At 41.6% G+C, this 17,626-nt stretch overlaps 1 protein-coding gene across 2 annotated transcripts in view; it reads left to right on the top strand.

The window, feature by feature from the left end:
- The window catches only part of NCKAP5 (NCK associated protein 5), a 354,162-nt gene that overhangs the window by 147,302 nt on the left and 189,234 nt on the right, over positions 1-17,626 (top strand). For both annotated transcript variants that reach the window (XM_039700287.1, XM_039700277.1), the window contains exon 5: positions 10,370-10,433. In XM_039700287.1, the coding sequence (XP_039556221.1) occupies positions 10,370-10,433 (64 nt within the window). The remainder of the gene's footprint in view (positions 1-10,369; positions 10,434-17,626) is intronic.

Below are 17,626 nucleotides of genomic sequence, written 5' to 3'. Positions count from 1 at the left end.
TTACCAGAACAGTATTCTTGAGGGTGCAAAATGACATTACAAGAAAAAACAAATATAAAACAATAAGTAAAGAAAATTATTATTTCTGACCAGGTTTGATCCTTTTTTTTTATTTTCTGTGTGAGTCATTGCAGATCTGTTAGTCATTTATAGCAAAAGATGTAAGTATTGAACAATTGTGTAAACACAAAAAAAATTCAAGAGAAAGGGTTGTGAGCGAAGTGAGCAAAGCATAAAAATCACTTTGGTTTTGTCTCTTATCCACATGGTTTTTACAAGGTATTTCAGTGTTCAGTTAGAACAGGACATGAGTGACATCCAGAAGGTTATAGAGTTTGCCATAAATATACCTCAGAGAAAAAAAGACATAGAAATGCAGCCTGTTAAGAAAACCATAAGTCCTCATGCTGTGGGCTTTCTGCATGGATAGAAACACATCACACAGCATAACACCTTCCTTTAAAACAAGATTACAAAGGATACCAGGAATTGTTGTGATGATCTGGGAACAAAGGAGTGGAAAACAGAGGTAAGAGGTCAACCAGTAATGAAGCAAAATGAGGTGTCTTCTTTGAACTGTAACAGCAAAAGTGAAAAGCTTTGTAGAGAGCAGGGAGGAAAATCTTTCTGAGCATTCTCACAAACAAATGAGAACTGGGTGTATCTCTTGGGCAGAGCCAAAGGAAAGCTAGTTATGAAGAAAACAGTAGGGTCTAAAAGTTTGGTTGAGCTTAGTGTCCAACACAATGAATTTGGAGTTTGTGCCTTACACCCATTTTCCTTCTTCTTTTTTTTTTTTTTTTTTTTTTGGTTGTTTGTTTGTTTTGTGTGTGTATAAAAATGTATTTCTGCCTTTATTTCCTTCATATACAAGAGGTGGCTTAGGGATGTGTTTCTGGGATCTCTCGTTTACAGACTCAGTTGCCTATAGTCTTCATCACACTTTAGGAATTTGTTGATTTTCTAAAGATGGTAATTTACCACCAGGATGTGGAATCAGTACTTTGCATGTATGTTACCCACAGAATGTAAAAGTAATTTGGATTAGGACTAAGCAAATGCTGTCTGGTTCTGGTAAAAGGTTTGTGTGGAAGGAACAGGCACTGTGAAAAGTCACAGTAGTGTACTGACATTTCTTGCTGTTAGTTTATGAAAAAATGTTTCCATGATTTTCAGCTTTTTGTGAAACAAGAGTTCTGACTTCATTTTCATAGAGGACAACCATATAAATTTCAGCTAACACCCTCTCAGACAGCCTCAGGGGTAAAACGGAAGGAGTGAGAATTCTTCCGTGCTTTGATGCATTGGTTGGGAAAGTTACACTGCTGTTAAGTGTGATGCATTTTATGTTAATAAACAAAAGATCATTAGCTGAAGACTGAAGTGCTGCCAATCCTGAATCTTTCATGAGCAATAAATTCTCATTAAAAACCCCTTAGGGAAATGCATGTCCTTTGAAAAGAATTTCCACAGCACATCATCTCCATGTGACAAATCTCCAGAGAAAAAATATATATGAGGAAAAGTGATTGGGGGAATTTGTTAGCTCAGCTTCCGAGTCCTTTGCAAAAAGAAAACCTTGTTTGCTTGTTTCTTCCTTTGTTTTCATTTTCCAAGGTCGTCTTGTATCCAGGCTCAGTGAAAAAAAATAATTCACTTCTGTAAAAATGGCTGAAGGGGTTTGGGGTCACAAGCCGAAGAATTCATCATATAGCAGGAGATAGAAATCTTCTGGATTCCAAATAGTTACTTAAGAAAAAAGCCCCAAAACATAAGTAAACCGTACAATAAAAATGGTATCAATCTGTATGCTGTAAGGATCTCATACTGCAAACTATCCATTACACCCCAACCAGAAACACAAGAACTGAGACTCTTACCTAGTCTAGAGAAAGGCTTGACCCAGATTAAAACTGAACAGCAAACAGAGAGATGAGAATTTACACACTCACAAGCTGGGAGACACTGCTAAGAGCAATGGCACTGAGGAGGAATAACTTTGCTTGCCCTAACAGGAATTCTGTGCATGACCTGCAGCTGTGGGCTGGTTTGAAATCTGGAGTAGAGCAGAGGTGCTGAACGATGTGCCCAGGGCAGGCAAGATGGGAGAGGTGCCCATGCAGAGTGGTTTCTATCTGGTCCTTGCTCTGTCTCTTCTTTCTTGAATGTGCATTAAAACAATAATAACCTTTTGATAGCTCTATGGGCAGAGATTCTCCATTCACACCTCTGCTGTTGCTTCCAGTGTCACCAAGTCAGCGAAATAAAAATCTGCCTCATCTAGAAGCAGCATCTGCTTCAGCAGCACCTTCCTTGTGTCAGTGGCTGATGTGTCACCAGCCCCATGTCAGCTCTACTGAACAGCCCAGTGTCACCAGCTTTGGTACTTCCAGCAAAGAGAGTAGCTGGTTTTGGGGATTAGGACCCAAAAAAGCATCTTGTGGGCGTGTGAAATGAAGAGTGGCAGTTTGTGTGTGTTGGGAATAAGAGGGATTAAAAGGTGGTGACTTACACTGCTCTCTCCATGGGCAAGACTTTCATGTAGCAATGACCCTCTGCCTCTTTCTTAACCCACTCTGAACTCCACTGCACTATCAAACTCAACTGGGAAGTTTGGAACAACCTGTATGGGCTTATCATGCCACTTAAAGCACTGGAGCTCCTGAACCATGTACTGCTGAGGGAGGATCAGGTGAACCAGTCATGTACCAGAGGGACAATTTGCTTTTCACGCTCACGTGTACTGAAGAATGTCATAAGAATAATGTGGTGGCTCTGAGGATGCCATCAAAAAGCAGATAAACACTACAATTTGTTTTGATTAGAAAAGTGCAAACTGAAGGCCTTGTGCTGTGAAAGGATTCTCAGGAAGAAATTTGGTATCATTTAAGGGCTTTGATTAAACATGCTTTCATTAGTGTAAAATATTTTTTAAAAGTAGCACCTGAGAAAAAGAGCAGGCAGTAATTCCCTTAGAAAAGAATGGGGATCTCTGTGCAACAGCTGCCTATATTGTGATGTAAAGTTTTCTTTTGCTGAATTAATATTCCATACTGACTTTTATTAGTTCTTTCCTTCTTTTTTTTCCTTTTTGAATGCTGAGGTTTTTAGTGATGACAATTCTTTGAGAACTTGGCAGCTTGCCTAATTGTACAAGTTCCCACTGTATGCTTCTTGGATTGCCACTTATTGGCAGAAATAATGCAGCATTCGATATAAATATTACTGTTTATGTAATATTAAAATTAATAAATCAGTCACTTATGTCAAAGAACTCCAAACTACATAAGTGTGAATTTGTCAAACTGCTTTTGCTCTATACTTTAGAGTGTGGATTTCAGAACAGAAGCAATAAGGTTTCTAGTTAATGTATCACTTTTAATAATAACAAACTTTGTGTGATGGATCCAGTGCCCATTTATTTTTAGCAGCGAGTTTTAGTAGTTTAGCTGGAACATATTGAATCAAAAGGCTTAAACAGGGAGCAAATCCATGCAAAATTTGGCCCTGCTAAAACCTTTTTTTTCTGGTAAATGCAAGGTTTGCATAATGCATGGACTCTTTAATGTATAATGTGAAAACTTGTACTTTACATGCATTTCAGAGTTCAGTATTCTGGTGCTATTTACTTGGTGTTTCTTGGCACTTGGATTTTGGTGTTTCATACTTGAGGAGGTTGCATTCAAGTTGATAGCCAGGTGTAACTCCCTTGCCTGCTGCAATTTACTGCTCTGTGTTTGGGCTGTTTATTAAAAGAAGTCAGTATCTCTCACTACTCTCTGCAGGTTCTAGAGATGGTTAAAAAGATGTGGGGTTTTCCCTCAATTTTTGTATTTCTAGAAAAACTCATTTTTGTCTTCTTTGGTCTGGAATCTCAGACCAAAAGAAAGCCTTCACAGGAACATATCTCAAAATAGAACTGCAGTTGAATGCATAATCTTATGAATAATGGTCATAAAGTGAGATGTTCCAGGAGATTTGTAAAATGATTGCTTGGTATAATTCATAATTATCTCAATGATTTGGCATTGTATCACACAGACATTAATCTTTTATCCTCCAACTGAATATGTGCATAATGGGGGAAAAAAACCCTTTTTCTTCCTATTTTTTTCTTAGTCAAGAAACTGTATTGATCGTGATGCTTGACACCACACCCATGTCTTGCTTGATGGCTCTATTTCTTGTCATTCTAATTATTTTTCAGTATCTAATGAAAGTTATTTATACAGCTTTTTCTCTTCATTTGATGGCTTTTCTGCATCAGCAAGGTTAAAAACCATTTCAATGTTCAAAAGGAGAAAAAAAAACATTTTACACTTTGGGTCTAGACCTCCTTAACTGTTTTTTTTTTTTTTTTGCTTAAATAGCTACAAAATTTAAAGGTGGGCAGTATTGGGGAGTCAGTGGAAGAAGGCACTCCAACATTAATAAATAGATAAATATATTTATAGATAAATAGGTATACTTAAAATGTTGTCTGAAATACCAATGAATCATTAAAGTTTGCTGCCTTGCACTCAAATTCAGCACTGAAAAAAAAAAAATCAATGAAATAACAAAGATTGCTAGTGTGAGAGAGGATGCTTGTGTTAAAAATGCATCACTGCCCATTCCCATGCTCATGCTCAGAGGAGGGGAATTACCCTGCTCAGGTGCCCGTGCTGGGAAAGTAATTTGTCATGGAAACAATTCAGGGATAATCTGCCATGGACTCCTGATAACCTTTCCTTTCTAATTTCTTTGCCATAACTGTCCCACTTTTTAGCCAAATACAATGTTTTTGCATTTATAACGAAGGCCCTGCCCTCATGAGGTTCCTCTCTTTGCCTTCTCCTTTCTGACTTGTTCTGCCATGATTTCTTCCATGACATTTCTTTTGTATTTGGCGATTGTTTGGATGCTTCTGGAAAGTAACTAGGTGGTTGTCTTTGAACTTCTTCAGATTAATGTACATGAAAATCCACTGGAAGTTGGTGAGGACCCCATGAGGATTGCTGATCCCTATTTTAGATTATAGTTATAATTTTCTTTTTCCTTGCTGTTAGTGTCACCCAAAGAAAATACAGTTTACATAAGTTACTACCTGTTTCGCTTGTCTGGATCTGGCAGAATTATGTCTTATAGAAGAGAAATTTAATGTAAATTGTATTTTCTTTAGGCTTATCTTTTATTACCAATAAGTAAGCAGTGAATAGGAGCTGTTCCTTGCTGGTAGCTCATCCTATCTTTCCTGCTTCTGCCTGACAGCATTAGTACTTCCATTATTGTAACTCCAGTCCCCGCGATTATTGCAAAGGCAGTTAAATAAAGCCCGTACTTCGCTCAGCTTTAAATTTGCAATGAATATCTTTTTGTTGGGGATGACTCCTTTATTGGCAGAGGTGCTGAGGTTCTGGAGCCCAGTTCCACAATGCTCTGGCCCGTGGGGAGCAGCGAGCTCTGCTTGTAGGTGGCGGTGGGGGAAGGAGCCTGGCTGAGCGGAGCTGAAAGAGGCGCGGGAGTTCACCGCAGCCATTCCACCCTCGGCTCTTCCCCTGTCACATCTCATCCATCCCATGGGGTCAAGCCTGGTCAGCACTCCGATGGGAAACTCCCTGGAAAATCAAGAGCTGAGGGAGGCTGGGCACAAGCTGCGTCTCTCTGCACAAAGTAGCGCCCTGCCCCTGGGTTGGTTGTTAGCACTGTGCTGTGTTTAATCCATGTTTGGTGGGGTTTAGTTGTGATTTTTCTGGTTCATTGGGAAAACAATGCTGTGGCTACAAATAATGATATAGAGGGGGAAAAGTTAAGGACAAGTAATTTTGATAAGTAGACAAGGAGTGATTCCAAGGCACAAGGAGGCTTTGCAAAGTTGGGTTCTGAGTCTCTGTCAGTCTTCTGTTTGCTTTTTCTCCATGAGAACAAAGTATTCACCTTCTGAATCTCACAGCAATAGTGTAAAGTGGAAACTTGGTTGGTATTTCTCTGCTCCAAAATAGCCTCCAGAAGGTATGGAAGGACTCGCTGGAGTATGGCTTGGCCACTGTGCCTGGCCACAGTCACCAACAATAAAACAAATGTTCATTGTATTTTCAAAGCTTGACTTTGTCAGGGGTGATTTTATGGCTTTTCAAATAGTGAAAGTTATAAAGTGACAAGGAAAGGTGAGCTTCACGTTGTAGTGCACGATGCTTCTAAATGAAATTGCTTCAGAATGAAAAATTCCAAGACAGGATGAGACATGAAGAAAACACATTCCTGTTCTTGAATAAAAAAAGGTGGATAGAGAAGCAAATTAGTAACTTGGGAGCTTCATACCTATTGAATTTTGTTGTGCAGAGAAGTAATAATTTACTTAGAAAATAGGAAAAGTTGGAAATCTTTGTAAATGTTGACACTTGTTGAAAATGTAAGAGCTGTCAATGCATGCTGGAATGTTGTGGGGCTGATCAGGACAGGAAAGGGCAATGTCAGGATGGATGGAGCCCTTCTCCCAGGGGATCATGGGGCTTAAGGTTTGCTGAAGCATTAACTTCCATTTCAGATTATGTTTTTAAAATATTTCCCATTATTTTTGAGTCTTGACTGTGTTCTTCATTAAAGATAAAATTAATTTTTATCATTAAAAAAGTAAAATTACTATTTACCACTGAAAATACATTCTGGTTCTGTATAGCTTAGGTCTTGGCAAATGGATATATTGCAGCACAATTTTACTTTATTCAGAATTTAAGTAATATCTTTCTCTGTTAGAGAGAGCCCTATATCTGGGAGTTTCTAAATCTGAGGTTTCCAAACAGAAGCAATACAAAAAGAACAATGGAGAAAAATGGAGCCTTTTGTGGACCCAGTGTGGCTTTTATTGTGGTGCTTGATCTGAGGAGATGTGTTACCACATCAGGAGGAGCATCAGCATTTGTTCAGAATCAGGAGATAATTCTGATAATTAGGTAGGGGCTTGTTGCCTGAATGGACTTCCCTGCCTCTGTCCTGGTGGATGGGGAGAAGCTGGAGCTCTGTGGTGGAGCCCTGAGCTGTTACTGTCACCTGATACAGGGCTTCTTTTGTCTGGCAGTTGAATGAGTCAAACCTGGTAGGGAAGGAGAAATTTTAGTCTAAGGAGAATTCCAACTATGCAGAATTATTTAGCACATTTGTGTTTTTCTTGGACTAAATGGGCTTTCCTCAAACTGTTGTTTTTTAGAGCAAGCTACTGCAATATCTACCAGTGATACTGAGATTTGAAATGTATCTTTCTTCCATGCACACACTGACTACTTTTGTGCTTGGTTCCATCTGGAAAGGATATAATTGAATCCTTGTTTGGCTTCTTTAATTATTGCTTTGCAAAGTCCTTGACTGGGAATTTTGCCACTTACAATACAAATATTCAAACCTAAGAGCATAAATTGTGCTTTCAAAGAGGATTTTTGTAAACCTTTTATCATTTGGAGGTTTTTCAAAAGAGAACATGAGACCTCTTCAATGAACATGTTTTAATTTTTTTAATCCCCAGAGAAGATTTTGTTTCCTTGCAGGTTGGCTGTAGTTGCTAATTAACTTTGTTAATTAAACATGCTATAGGGATGAAACACACTTGATTAAAAATAAATAAAGCCATATAGCAACAAAGTGATGCTACTGTTTTTTCCTATTTAAAAGCTAAGATTAAAAAATGAGATTAACTTTGAAGCTGCATGTCAAATGTTCTTTGCATTTGAAACATCTGAAAGGCTAAAGCAGCTAAAATCTTATGGTTTTTACAACTCAAATAATAGTAAAATGTTTATTCAGTTTTAACATCATGTTAAAAATGGGGGCTGAGAGTAGTCACTGAAGGTGCTGCCTTAACTGACTGAGATGGATAATAACCAGAGGGTTTATTTGGTCATCCTTAGACATTAAGGTCCTGTTTTTTTCCTGTTGTCTGTCTCATATGGAAACTTCCAACATTGCAAATTAGTTTTAGATGCTGTTGGCTTGTACAGGGAGTCTGAGCACGTTCCTTGCCACGCACACCGGCGTGTTTGTGTGGAGCTGGTGGGAAATGGCTCACCGCGGGCGATGGGCCAAGTGCATCCCTGACAGAGCTCCCTGGAGCAGCCTCAGGGATGCCTGTGGTCCACAGGCACGCCGAGCTTCTGCCGCTCATCCTGCCCAGAGGAGGATAACCATCTGCATGGTCTGGCTGTGAGTCCACAGCTCCTTCACCTGGGGAGTGCAGGTGGGAGGGAGCAAGCAGGAGCACAAAGTTTGCTTGCCTCAAAGCTGACTATTTGTAGACAGTGTTGGAAAAGTTGGCTCTTGTGTACCCACTAGGGCAATTTTTTTCCCCTCTCCTACATAATAGTCAGGTTTCTTTTTCATTTTTGGAGCACAAAGTTTGCTTGCCTCAAAGCTGACTATTTGTAGACACTGTTGGAAAAGTTGGCTCTTCTATATCCACTGTGGCACTTCCCCCCACCCCGACATAATATTCAGATTTCTTTTTCATTTTCTGCTATTGAAAAGTGGTTCTGTTCCTAACAGCAGCAATGCTATAAACAAATTTAGAGAATGCTAGTCTTTGCTGTCCTTCACTGGGAAAATTGCTAAGAAAACCCTTTGGGAATGTCAGCCAGGATCTTCACCCAGACAGGGAAGACCTGGCATTGATGGATGGAATGGACCTTGAGTGAAATTTATGCCCAATAAAATTCCAGAAATGTTTAAGCAATTCCATGTTGGAGTTAACATGGAGTGAGGGAAATAGTAGTATTCCTGATGCAGGAGACATATCTAAATAAATCTCTGCAGACCACTGGCAGGAAGTGTATGGAGGAGTGGTTTGTGGGGGGGGGTTTGTTTATTTTCCCCCACCCCTTGCATATTTTCTCATAAAATATCTTTAGGCATTTGTTTTGCAATTAAAAGGTCAAAACCCCCTCAAAGGGAATACTTGCTTTTTCCACTAGAACATATTAGGGCACTGAAGCAGTGCAAAAATGCAAGGGGCTATTTCCAGCAGATGAACTAAATCCTAAAAATAGGATTAACCAGTTTATAATTTGCCTGAGATAGTATCTGAGCAAGGAAAGGGGGGAGAGGTATGTGTCTTTTAGAATATGAGTTTAGGACACCTGTGTTAAAGCTCTCAATGCTGGACTAATGCCACTTCTCAATTTTCCATAATTTTTCACGTGTCAAAGAAGGTCTTGCTATCACGCTGGAGAACACAAACACAATTTCTACAGGGGTGTGGCTGTATCATCTTCAACTTTTGCTGATATTCAGTGGTTTCAGCATCATCCCTGTTTACACATCAGGATTTTGGCAGTGCCTGGTTCTAGTCTGATACCCACGATTGTTGGCTGGGTGGGGAATGCTGAGGGGGGCAGTGAGCAAGTGGGTGCTCAGTGACCAGTACAGAGACTCAGCTTAAACACCACATCTCCTGCTGAAATGGAGAGGGGCCCTGGTGCAGTGACCCAGGCGTGCTCTGAGCTGTGGCTGAGCGACAGGAGTGCTGTCATTCCACAGGAATTAGGCAGGCATGTGCAGATTTTCCTCATCAGGAATGGTTCCTGAGAAACGGTTTAAAGGCTAATTTTTTTTTTCTGCAAGTTTGGGAATGAAATACCATAGAGCAGTTAGTTTTTCATGCTGGATGAGAGTGACCCAGTCAATGATAGAAGCATTTTCAGAGCCCGGGTCCCACTTCTGCCCTGGCTGGGCACCTTTGCAGGTTTTTGGGGGTGGAGTTTCCCCAAGACATACAATGGGAAATTATCTTTCCTTTTCTATGTATGCTAATTGGTAATTTTCATTTATTTCTTACAACTTTTCAGTGTGCTTGAAAATGTGTTGTGGTTGCCAAATCCTTAAACAAATTAATTATTAGTTGAGTCAAGCCAAACATTTGTATAAGGATCTTATATGAAAAAAGGCTAATTAAAAAAAAAACCTAATAATTCAGTAGTTGCAAAATGCATCACAGTGTGTTTATATATAGAATAGATGGTTTTATTTTCAATTTTGTGCATATATGTATTGATGATGCAACAGCCTTCTGGTATGTGTTAATATGGTGCAGAATAAAGCTGATGTGCAGGGCTACAGGAAAATAAATAACACAATCTGATTTGCACAGTCTGTTTCCATATCACTGCCATGATGAGCTACTTTGTTGTCTGAATGAAGCAAATGATGTTTGGATTCAGCTGATTTATTGACAGCTCTGTCAAACTGCCAGTAAATGAAATAATAACACAACCACCAAATACTGCAGGGGAGCCCAGGGAGGAGAGCGGGGCCTGCCGGGGGTTACCCCAGTGATGTGTAGGAATGCTGCCCCGATGGGGGAGCCTGGGGAGGATGAACTGCTACTCACAGGCTTTTCTTTCCTCAGGGAGAAGCTGTGTGTGGCTCGGCTGCAGCGGGAAGTTGCCCAGAGTAAGAGCGAAGGAGCCATGGTAAGCTGTGCCTGCTCACTGCTTTGCAATCCTTGTCTTACTCAGGCATCTTTGGTCTGGATGAAGGTGGTCACCAGAGCGTCCAGGCTGTCTTGGACACAACAAAGGGTTGCCAATTTATGTGTTCATAAATGTAAGGAAACTCAAGGCTTGGCTTGCTTGGAAAAGCCACGGGAGAGAAAAGCTGCTTCTGTTCCGCACTGGAATTAGAAGCAAGGCAAGCACAGAAAGGCAATTTCAGATCAAAAAGCAGTAGATTTACTTGCCTGTTAAATCTTAGCCAACCACAGAAAAATGAAAGAACACAAGCATGGAAGCTTAGAAAAACCCCTCAATCTGATAATTTTGTAAATCGTGTAATGCTCCTTGTATCTTCATTTTTCATGTACCAATTCATGAGATTAGCCTTGTGAGCAAAAGATGAAATGGCAGATTTTTAGTTGACCACAAACCTCAATTTATAGAGTGCCTTATCTCTTCAAAACAATTTTCTTTGGGAGCCAACATGTGCTGAGTGTGCTTAATTACTTAATATCTGAGGAACTGTTTCCATCTGTTAAGGAGTTTGTTTGTCCCTGTCTTCAGATAAAATGTCTTAAGCTTCCATGGGATAAAGCAGACTTGTTCAAAAACCTTAAACCCCAAACTATCCCCTTGAACATATGTGGAAGTGCCACTGATCTGAGTGAGTTGCACAGTTGGCTGTGAAAGGCTTTGGTGGTCCCAAGTTTGTTTAACTTAGTGGGGAGCAGCTGTAGCAGGTCTCTGGGGAGGGGATGCTCTGTGAACTGTGTGATGCAGGGCCCTTAAAATCCCACCTGCCTCCAGTGAGTGCCATTAGGGACCTAAGTGACAGGTGGGAGAAACAGCTCTGGTTTATTGCTCTCACCATGGCCCCAGATGTGCCCAGTTTTGGGAGCCACTGCCCTCTCCCATCCCAACACCACCATCCTGCTCTTGGGGTCTGCAGCATGGCTGGGCTGGCCACAAGGAGACTTTGAGATGGGGTGTAAGCAGTTGGGAAGCCTGGCCTGTGGATAATGTGTGACAATGGGCACAAAAGTCCTGGAGGAACCGAGGAACAAATTTTTATCAGGTAAAGTTGCATTCCAAGAGTCTCCAACTGAGATAAAACTCCTGCTGCCTCCGGGAGGAATTTTGCCTGAGGAAGAATGGCAGAGATCAGGCATTGGATTTGCAATTGCATTTTAGTTTTCAGTGTAAATAAATGTCAAAATCTGGGAAGAGCTGTTTACTCTATTTGAAATATTTCCTTTTTTTTTTTTTTTTAACTAGCATTCCCTTGGAGGCATAGCAGTAATATAATATATTGAGTGTAAAATATACTTAGTGAGATAATCCAAGACTATATGAAATGAGCAATACTGATTAACCTTCTAGAGTTGCTAAGGCTTTTGGTATGTTCACCCACGTTGTGGTCTCTTCTCTTGCCTGTCAGACACTTCTTATGCCTTTCACTATGGTTTTGTGGATCGCTTCTCTCCACTAACCAGGGTATAATTTTGTATAATTTGCTGAGAGGCCAAGTGTTGTAACCCATTAGGAGCTGACAGGTAGCTCTCTGGGGGTGCAGTCTTCCCCCAAGGTAAATACTGGGTAGTTTTTTCCCTCTTCCCTGAGGGGTAATATGCACAATTATCCTGAACTAGAGCCGAGAGCCAGCGCGCCTGTAGAGAGGATTGCTTTGAAGCAGTTGATGTATGGAAAGTTCTTTGTGTCTCAGAGCTGGTGATTTTAATATGAAACACAGCAGTCATTAATTAACATTAATGAACTTGCGGGGCTGTGAGCAGTGTGAGAGCAGCAAGGGTCCAAGGGCTGGAGCATTTGAACCCAGGGGAGGCCAGGGATTAAGAAAGTCGTGGAGCCGCGTTCCCAGGGCGAGGAGCCGGCTGTGCATCCTGGCTTTGGAGCAAACACTTTACAAACGCTCGTAGCGAAATTTTGGCGAGGGATTCTGGGCGAGCAAGCCCTTGGCAAGCCCTTGGCTCCCTCCCGAGCAGCGCTGGCTGCCAGCAGCCTGCCCGCGGGGTGCCCAGCCCATGTGCTGCTCTTTTTGGAGTGATGGACATCCCCCGGGGCCAGCAGGCCACCAGGCCCATGTGCTGCTCTTTTTGGAGTGATGGACATCCCCCGGGGCCAGCAGGCTGGGCAGGGCCACCAGCCAGCCCCAGGGCCTGGCTCTGCTGTCACGGCTGCAGCTCAGGATCAAAGCAATGGCATCCCCGCTGCCTCCCTGCCAGTGACAGGCCACGGCTTTATTTAATCACTAATTAGCTAATCGCCTGTACTCGCTCCCATTTTCTTTTTGTTCGTTGCGCTGGTTTGACTGGCGTGGAGGTTTTCATGGAACCAGCTCCTTCATTTGGGAAGGGCACAGGTGACAGCTTGTGGCACCTTTAGTGGCACCTCCAGTGCCTTGCTCGGTCTCGTGGAGAGCATTTCTTGCAGTGTGGAGCAAGGCAGGGAGCTGGGAACTGCCCTGTATCCTGGCAGCTGTGCAGGGCATCACACAAGCCTTTGGCAGGCTGGCAGCTCATGTAATACCCACTAGCGTTTTCTGCTTCTTTAAAAAAACAATTGTTTGGGTTTTGCTGTCACAGATCGGTCAGGAGGGTAAGAGGTGACCACTTTATGTGAAGCACATAAGGATGTGTGTTTGTAAGGCTTACTGTAAGGGTGAGCAGAGTCAGGGGGCAGGGAACGTGTGCCCTGTCCCTGGGAGTGCTGGAAGGACGTGGTGCTGTGGGTTTTCCCTGTCCTTCCCACTCGAGTTCACTGAGCACCCAGGAACCACTGCAAGGTGGACATATACATAAAACCAGGGAGTATGGTTTTATGCATGTGCTTTAAAGAACATAAAGAAGCTGCTTACACTGCCGTGGCTTTGCTCACAAAATGGCAAATGATGGAAGTGATGATGGAATGGATGTACACAAGGAGAGGTTTTCCTGAGGCTGAAGATCAGTCGGTGTGTGCTTTGTGATACCAGTGTGTGGTACCACAAATAATTGGGTTTTTGATATCTCCCAGAGTCCCAGAGTTTTCCTGACTGTTTTGTTACTGGAAGGTACTACAGGAGATGAAATGAAGACACTTAATTTCAAGACAAATGTTTATCACCAAAACCATACAAGTAATCTTGTAATACATTTTCCCCACATGTTTTTATGGAAAGTCTGATATCTCATATATTGGGTGATGTGGATTTATGACTTACTTTAATTGTGATCTGAATAATTCAGGCTGAATACCTGACAGTTGCTCAAGTTTCTTTATTTTATGAACCTCCATCAGTAAATATTGATTGTTCACTATCAAAACATGGAATTACTGCAAATTCATGCCTTGAAATTTCCAGAAGCACTGACCCAGTATTGTTTGGCTCTTCCTGTCACTCATGGTCTTTTATTTCATAGTGTGCACGTTCACAATTTTCTTAGTCATGTCTGTTCTGACTCATCAAGGATGACTCTTTGTAAAGGAAATTGAGATGATCAGTTAATCTGTGTACACTTCTCACTGCATTTGATGGGGACTGTGCAGGTGTCTGTAGTGACAGAGATCCCATTTTTAAAATAAGCAGCTTTCAAAGAAAATCACAAGTTTATTACAAAACACACTGAAGACTGAAAACCACGTTAGTCATCAAAGTATTTTCTACGTCTTTGAAGTGCATGAATTTGCACCTTTGGACACAAAACATGACCAGGAAAAGTATTCATTGTGAAATTTTCTTAACAGTGAACCGTGCCTGGTTAGGAAAAATATGAGAAAAGTGTTGCCACACTTTAATAAACAGTGTTGCTATAGGACACAAAATAACACGATGTGGACACACAGTTTTCCTAAGATAAAAACAACACTTTTAATTTCTGACTGTAGTATTTGTAGATTTCCAAAAGTGACAGTGGATTGGAGAGTGACAGTGCCACCTCTCCAATGACACTAGACAAACCAACAGTCCATCAAATTTCTCTGCCTCCATAAAAGAATGCAAAACAATAAATTATTTACATAAAGTGTGTGAGACAGTTTGTTACAAGAATGTAAACATCAGAAGGCTTAGAAAAACTTAAAAAATCAGGACGACAAACAGTAGAGTTCATGTGGCAGTGTTGTTTTAGCAGAAAATAGTTTAAAAGCCTAAATGAACCAAAAGTATATACAATTACATTATGTTTTGATAACTTGAATAAATTTATTACTGAGAAAAAAGTTAAATTTTTTATTTGATACCTTTATTTGTACTATACAGTGTTGTTGGTTTGTTCTTTCCATCCAAGTCCTTTAGTTTGACTCTGTTTTCCATTAGTTCAGTGGCCTGTAAGCTACATAAAAGAAATTGTACCACTCTGGCAATTTAGCTGTGAAGGTTAAAGTGGGATGCTACTGCCTTTTATGTCTACATGGGTTTCACTTAGGGTGGGCCCTCGGCTCTGATTTACCATGTGTCCTGCTGCGCCTTTAAGTGATGCAAAGTGATTATCGTGGGCTCTTCCTGGTACCCGTCCATTCCACACCTGCACCCTTTTGTTGAAAGCACACCATGTTAAGTGAATGTGAGCTCCCCACTGAATAGGTTTCCACCCTCCGGTAATCCTTCTGCATTAGATTGATTTATGAATGTATCAGATTCTTTGTTAGCATGTAAACCACTAATTAATTTAAAGCTCTCTGTGGAAAAATTAAAGCCCTGGTTAAGGCTTTCAACAGGATCAGATGGTGCTAATAATGGAAAAACAAGTTATATTAATGAGTTTTGATGGGATCAGCACAATTCTTGCTTTACAAACAGTTTTTGCAGTAAAACAGTGGAGACTGCAGGTTTTTAAATAAAGAGTGGAAGAAATAAAGAAGGCTTAAAAAAACTCGCAGAGTCAGTAACATGTCCCATTATTATAAGGAACTGAGTCACTTCTGCTTGTTACAACTTTCTTAGATGTAGTGGATTTAGATATATGTAACAGTCTCTTCAAAAACCATGAGAAGTGCAAGCCACTCTTGTTGCCAGATTGAAACGTAAATTGTAATCAGCTTTGAGAAGATCTGCCTCTTCTCATCAAGCACTGCCAAACTGGAGCGTTCACATGGAGATGGATGTGTTGAATTGCAGAAAAGGTCTTGACTGAAATTGCATTAAAGTCAGTTGAGAGTTTGACTGTGTTCTCAGCTTTCCCAGATTACCCAGGGGTTTGTATGTATTTTCAGTCGTTTGCTCTTTACTCCAGTTCAGGCTTTTAGCATGGATGCTAGTTTTTGTTGAGAAGAAAGAGACCATAACCCAGCTTGATGGTGCTGTGTTGAGCTGAGTGAAATGAAGATAGAAAAGTAAAATTTTATTTTTTTTTTTTTTTTAATTCCTTGTAGGGAGCTGAAACTGCACAGTTAGAGAGGGAGCCCATGATTGTAGGAAATTGTGCCTCTCCTGGGAGCTGCATTCACCTCTCCTGGTGCTCAGCTCTTCCAGGGCACTGGGACTCAGGCCACCACCCGGGCACTGTGGTCAGCTCCACAGCTGACGTTGATGCTGCCCCATTAATCAGCTGCAGGGTCAGTGTGCTCAGAGCCCCAGCTCCCAACATCTGCACTACGTTCCAGGCTTTTAGGGAGGAGGGGAGTGCTCAGGTTTCTCTCGAGACAGGGTGTTGAGGATGGCAGCACAATGTCCTGCCACGAGCGCCTCTGCGCTCGCTGTCACCGGCGTGATGAATCCTGCCATCCCCTCCAGCCGTGGGGAAGGCTGCTGATGCAGAAGCACCCAGGTCATTTAAAAATAGAGGATATTTAGCAATAAATGAAGTGTTAAAGATGAGGTACGAAAGGCTAAATGTTCTTTCCCACCTTCTGGGTCCTTATGTTCTAGGAAAGCATCTATCTGTGCTTTAATTAGAAAGTAGTAGCAGAGAGGGAGAGGCAAAGTAGCTGTTTTGAAATATGTCACTGAATATAAAATATCCTAAGCCAGAAAGAAGCAATCTGACCCTTGTGCTGCCCTCTCTGTGAAGCTGTGTATTTATGCACAGATAGCCCTGCTGTCTGGCTCCTTTTTCTGAGAAACTTCATCATGCAGCCCTCATGGAAACTCGGTGACATTAGTAGCAGCTTTAGCATCAATAATGATTATCGAAATTCTTTACAAGCCTGGTTTAATGCTCCTGGACCTCATTAGTTTTTCATACTTCATTAGGCCAAGCGTCCTCATTCACAACTTTGCATTTTTATCTTTAGTGGTTTTAAAATAAAACCTTATGTCCTGAGTATTACAAATCAAAGGCAACTCCGATGTTGGAGAGGGAGAGAGAATAATGCATCTGACTCCATCTATTAGAAGGCAAATTAATTATTTTATTATACTAGACTATATACATTTCATCTAGACTGAATCTGCCATGCACTCACTCTGCACAGAACTGCACAGAACTCCACTCATCATCTGACTCTCGTGACTGTCCCGTGACTGTCTCGTGACAGTCCGACACACACTCTTGGCCCTAATAGGCCAAGGAAACCAAACATCCTCACTCCGGATAAACAATCTCCATATTGCATTCTACTTTGGCACAACACAGGCGCAGCGAGTGATAAGAATTGTGTTTTTCCTTTCTCTGAGGTTCAGAGAATGCGAATCCCAGAAATATTCTTGGGAACAATTGTGCCTTCCTTTTCTCTGTGAAGAGAATGTGGAAACACCTGGGTACCACAAATTTGCAAATACGTGGATATTTTGAAAATCTGTCTTTTAAAGGTATTATGAATTTAGGTATTCTCTATGATTTAAGTTGCTTTCAGCACAGGCAATCAGAATCCGATTGCCTGTCCTCAGAGCCGCTGTTCAAAGCCAGGGTCACTCTGGAATGGGGGATGTGTTCCAGAGTGTGGTTGATGGAGCAGGCTCCGAGGTGGTGAGGAATTGCCAGAGATTGCCAGGGAGTGCCAGGGATTGCCAGGAGTTGCCTCGGATTGCCAGGGATTGCTGTGGATTGCCAGAGATTGCCGTGGATTGCCAGGGACTGCCAGGGATTGCCATGGATTGCCAGGGATTGCCAGGGATTGCCGTGGTTTGCCATGGATTGCCGTGGATTGCCAGGGATTGCCGTGGATTGCCAGGGACTGCCAGGGATTGCCGTGGATTGCCAGGGACTGCCAGGGATTGCCGTGGATTGCCAGGG

This window comes from Passer montanus, unplaced genomic scaffold (genome assembly GCF_014805655.1).
Source record: "Passer montanus isolate IOZ18808 unplaced genomic scaffold, ASM1480565v1 scaffold1, whole genome shotgun sequence".
NCBI classification, from domain to species: Eukaryota; Metazoa; Chordata; class Aves; order Passeriformes; family Passeridae; genus Passer; species Passer montanus.
Note: the sequence above shows the minus strand (reverse complement) of the source record. Positions and strands in the feature narration are given on the sequence as shown.